General features: G+C 56.4%; 1 protein-coding gene across 1 annotated transcript; it reads left to right on the top strand.

The window, feature by feature from the left end:
- Positions 1 to 1,750: 1,750 nt before the first annotated feature.
- Positions 1,751 to 5,362, top strand: LOC121672261 (olfactory receptor 51G2-like; the record flags this gene model as incomplete). Its single annotated transcript, XM_042044863.1, is given in 4 exon segments — positions 1,751 to 2,148; positions 2,828 to 2,969; positions 4,485 to 5,319; positions 5,321 to 5,362. Coding segments are annotated over 2 exon segments (852 nt in total), but the record flags the coding sequence as incomplete, so codon positions are not given.
- Positions 5,363 to 5,367: the final 5 nt, after the last annotated feature.

Below are 5,367 nucleotides of genomic sequence, written 5' to 3' on the forward strand. Positions count from 1 at the left end.
CACCTCCCCACAAACATCTCGAGCTGCTGTTTGCAAACAGGATTTTGCTGTGTGGATAATGAGTTAATTTGTTCCTAATTCAGGAAATTAAGCTCTTAATTTGGTTTGTGCTAGAACTTTCTGCTTCCACAAAGTATCATTGATTTGCTTCTTTCAAAAATAATTCTCTAAATTATAGGTAGTGATTAAATGCAGGAAAAAGATGACACAATGTGCCCCTGCCACATGTTTTGTGAATGTTTTGTGCTGTCTGTCTGGGTGGCACTCAGGGATGCACTGGGATGTGCTGCAAGGGAATGAACACATCCCAGCTAAGGGGTGACTCCTGGCAGGCTCTGAGTGCACCCGTGAACCCATCAGCTGCCGGGCTGCTGCAGCCCTTTATTGCAGCCCCAGTGCTGATTTGCAGCATGGCTTTGCTCCACAATGAGCAACCACAAATCACAGTTCTTTGTGCCGAGAGCCAGCCCGGGGACAGCTGAGGAGCCCCTTCCCATCCCCAAACCTTCCCAGTGGGCCCAAGGGCTGGGCGTGGCCCAACGGGAAGTTCTGCCTTGAAAACTTTAATTAGAATCAGGATCCTTGCCTGTATCTGCTTGGTTCTCACCCCATAGATGATGGGGGTGGGCACACTGGGCACCAGGATGTAGATGCTGCCCGTGGTGATGTGGGCAAGTGGAGCCAGGACCTTCCCACACCTGTGCAAAATGCCAGATTCTGGAATCATTAAGGATGGAAAAGCCCTCCCAGCCCAGCCAGTCCCAGCTGTGCCCGATGCCCACCTTGTCCCCAGCCCAGAGCACTGAGTGCTACCTCCAGCCCTTCCTGGGACACCTCCAGGGATGGGCACTCCACACCTCCCTGGGCAGCCCCTGCCAAGGCCTGAGCTCCCTTTCCATGGGGAAATTCCTGCTGCTGTCCACCCTGAGCCTGCCCTGGCCCAGCCTGAGGCCGTTCCCTCTTGTTCTGGTTTTATCATAGAATCACAGAACGGTTTGGGTTGAGAGGAACCTCAAAGCCCATCCCATCCCACCCCTGCCATGGCAGGGACACCTCCCACTGTCCCAGGCTGCTCCCAGCCCCAATGTCCAGCCTGGCCTTGGGCACTGCCAGCGATCCAGGGGCAGCCCCAGCTGCTCTGGGCACCCTGTGCCAGGGCCTGCCCACCCTCCCAGGGAACAATTCCTGCCCAAGATCCCATCCAGCCCTGCCCTCTGGCACTGGGAAGCCATTCCCTGGCTCCTGGCCCTCCAGCCCTTGTCCCCAGTCCCTCTGCAGCTCTCCTGGAGCCCCTTTAGGCAGTGGAACACTCACAGCCCTGGGCTGTGCCCTGTCAAAGGTGTGGAACAGGCAGCTGGAGGCTCCCCCACAGCTGTGGACAATGGGAGCACCACACCACCCTCCATCTCTGTACCCCATCTGAGTGTGAAATTCATCACATTATTAAAAAAAAAAAAAATCAAAATACCATTTCTGATTAAGAATCAGAAGGTGTGGACCATGGTGAGGTGGGATGGAAGGAAATGAGCTTTGAGGTCCCTTCCAACCCACACCACTCTGTGATTCTGTGGTGATTCTATGAATCCTCTGACAGGTTTCTTGGTCTGTGCTCTTTTTTTAGGAACCTTTTGGGGATTTTCTTCTTGTCCTTATTTCCTGGTATTTAATCCCTCTCTCTCTCTGTATCTCTCTCTCTCTCTAAATGTGATAAACACACAGGCGTGCAAATGTAGAGATATAAAATCTACCTTGGTACAAATCAGGGAGCTGCACGGGGGCAGCCAGGGGAGGAGGGCACCAGGGCTGGATCACTTCACTTTCCCAAATGCAAAATTTTCACAGAGCAGGGTGAAAATGTGTGAATTTTCTGTGTACGTCACTTCTACTATTTTTTTCTCCATCTACTGTCCCAAATCTCCCTTTCCTCCCATTTTTGCACGGTGCTGTTTTTTCAGAGAAAACAAGGAAAAGCTCATAGGCATTCCTGTGGTGCTCACACGCCCTGAAGGACAAAGACATGAGCTGTGTGTCCCTGGGGGAGCCCCGCGGGGTTTGTGGCTGCTTAAATGCAGCTTCCCAGCCCTGTGAGCAGCGTGAGCAGCCAGGGCTGGCCCTGGTCCCCTCCCCGTGTTCTCTGCTGTCACCCGGGTAAGTACAGCTGGGCTGCCTGAAGGAAACAGGGACGTTGTTCCTCTGAAAGGGCAATTTCTGTCAGGGCTTGATTCAAACCAGAATTTACGGAGGTCTCTGGCAGAAGCAACAAACAGCGTGTAAGGAAAGTGCTGGGAGCAAATCGCTTTGCTAAATATTCCTTTTGATGTCATATCTACAGGTGGGCTTGGAGCAGGGGGTGGAGCTGGGCAATGTTTATGCTCCCTTCAAACCTTTCTGTGCTGATTCTGTGCTGATGAAAAGGCACCCTAAAAGTCCACCTTGGTCAATAATTACGAATTCCCTTCATTCTCTCAAGTGGTTCATGAATAGGTGTTGGCTGCCCCTGGATCCCCGGCAGTGTCCAAGGCCAGGCTGGACATTGGGGCTTGGAGCAGCCTGGGACAGTGGGAGGTGTCCCTGCCATGGCAGGGGTGGCACTGGATGGGCTGTAAGGTCCCTTGCATCCCAAACCACTCTGGGATTCTGTGAAGAGTCTGAGACAAATTTTAATCAATCTGTGCTCCTCAGCTATGCACAAAGTGTTAATTCCCAGCTGATAAGAGACCCAGAGCTTTTCCCTGGCCAGCCGTGGTGAGGGCTGAGCTGAGCTGCTGCCACCATCAGCTGCTCAGCTGGAGTTTGTAACAGGCACTAAATGCACCTGCATTTGCAGAGAGCCTGCTCTGGAAATCCCCCCCGGCTGCCCCCACCTCCTCTCGCTGAGTGCCGCAGCTCCTGCCCCCTGCTCAGGCTCTGAGGATGCCCAGGAGAGCAGGCGGCTGCTGGGATCCTAGAGAGAGACCTGGAATCCACTGGTGAGTTTTCTGACGGCCTCAGGGCAGGTGAAACATCATTTCATCTTCAGTGTCCAACGTCCCTCAGGGGAGGAGAGACATTGAGCGTGTCCAGGGAAGGGAACGGAGCTGGGGAAGGGGCTCAGCCTGGAGAAAAGGAGGCTCAACAGGGGGACCTTCCCAGGGAACAGGGAGAGGACAAATGGAAATGGCCTCAAGCTGTGCCAGGGGAGGCTCAGGGTGGACAGCAGCAGGAATTTCCCCATGGAAAGGGAGCTCAGGCCTTGGCAGGGGCTGCCCAGGGAGGTGTGGAGTGCCCATCCCTGGAGGTGTCCCAGGAAGGGCTGGAGGTGGCACTCAGTGCTCTGGGCTGGGGACAAGGTGGGCATGGGGCACAGCTGGGACTGGCTGGGCTGGGAGGGATTTTCCAGCCTCAGGAATCCTGGGATTATGTGATTCAGGTTTTCTCTCTTATTTGAGCCTCTGAATTTCTTCCTTTCCATTTAATCTTGTTGGAGCTGAGAAGTACAAATGGCATTTCCTTCCCTCGGGGCTGGTTTGGATAATTGACCCGCAGATCTCGCTGATAAAGCTCCCTAAAACATCACACACTCTGCCAAGCTGAAAGCAAAGGGGAAGGAATCAACACAGACTCACACGTAATGGGGCTGCTTCTCCTCTCTGAGGGAGATGTTCTCTCTCGTGGTCCCACCACATTCAGTTCAGCACAAACATTGGCTTTTCCCTGCCTTCATCTCACGCCCCCTCCATCCTCCCTTCCCTCTCCTGCTGGCTGCCTCATCCCTGCAGGAACCAGCACGGCCAAGGCTGCTCCATCACTGCCATGGGGAGCAGCCAGCCCCGTTCCCAGGGTGATCGCCAGGGCTCCATCCCACCTCTCCTCCTACCCCGGGCAGGAACACACAGCCTGGTCTTGTCTGTGCTGCTGAGAAGCTTTGGGGCACCTGCCAAAGGGCTGAGCACCAAATTTCCGGAAAATTTTGGCATTTAAAAGGGACTGCAACAGGGGGAAACACTTACATGTCCTACTTCTGTCCCTCGTTGTCTGCTGCTGTACACAGCCCTGGCGATGGTGATCCCGAGGCTGGTCCACTGTGGCTTTTCCTTCACTGATCACAGAGTCATGGAATCCCAGTTTGGGTTGGGAGGGACCTTAAAGCCCATCCAGTGCCACCCCTGCCATGGCAGGGACCCCTCCCACTGTCCCAGGCTGCTCCAAGCCCCAATGTCCAGCCTGGCCTTGGGCACTGCCAGGGATCCAGGGGCAGCCCCAGCTGCTCTGGGCACCCTGTGCCAGGGCCTGCCCACCCTCCCAGAGAACAATCCCTTCCTAATATCTATTTAGAAATTAGGAAGAAATGATCTAATATCTTTCTCATATCTGATTGATGGGATAGTCTCAAATGAGTGCAGCTGCTCAGGGCTTTTTGGCTCCCAGGAGCCTGCCCTCCCCACCCTGTGCCAGCTGGGATGTCTCCTAGCAGGGCTTTTATTCCAAGATACTTTAATTTCCAGACCCTCGGACCACTGGAGCAGTGAGATGTCCTCTTCCAACAGGACTGGGTCCAGCCCCCTGGCCTTCATCCTCACGGGCATTCCCGGGGTGGCAGTGAGCAGCCCCTGGGTGGCCCTGCCCCTGTGCTGCCTGTACCTGCTCATGCTGCTGGGGAACTGCTGCCTGCTCTGGGCCATCAGGGCAGAGCACGCCCTGCACGCCCCCATGTACCAGCTCCTGTCCATGCTGGCCCTGGCAGACCTGGGGCTGTCCCTCTGCACCCTGCCCACCGTGCTGGCCGTGTTCTGCGTCCCGGCCACCTCGCTCCCCTTCCAGGCCTGCCTTGCCCAGATGTACTTCATCCACACCTTCTCGGCCATCGAGTCCGGGGTCCTGGTGGCCATGGCCTTCGACCGCTTCGTGGCCATCTGCCACCTCCTGCGCTACGGCTCCGTGCTGAGCGGCTCCCTGGTGGCCAGGGCAGGGGTGCTGATCGTCCTGCGGGGCACCTGCCTGGTGCTGCCCGTCGCTGCCCTCATGGCGAGGATGCCGTTCTGCAGGGCCCGCGTTCTGTCCCACTCCTTCTGCCTGCACCAGGACATGCTGAGGCTGGCGTGCGGGGACGTGCGGCCCAGCAGCTGGTACGGGCTGAGCGCCGTGATCCTCACCAAGGGCCTGGACTCGCTGGCCATCCTCCTGTCCTACGTGCTCATCATCAGGGCCATCCTGGGCACCATCTCCCCGGGGGCGCGAGCCAAAGCCTTCAGCACCTGCATCTGCCACCTCTGCGCCGTCCTGCTCTTCTACATCCCGCTCATCAGCCTGTCCGTCATCCACAGGTTTGGGAAGCACCTGCCCCCCCCTCGCCCCCACGCTCCTGGCTGATGCCTGCCTGCTGGTCCC

The sequence above is a fragment of the Corvus kubaryi genome, unplaced genomic scaffold (genome assembly GCF_017639235.1).
Source record: "Corvus kubaryi isolate FWS band 111438036 unplaced genomic scaffold, C.kubaryi_AGA036_p1.0 46025, whole genome shotgun sequence".
Lineage (NCBI taxonomy): Eukaryota > Metazoa > Chordata > Aves > Passeriformes > Corvidae > Corvus > Corvus kubaryi.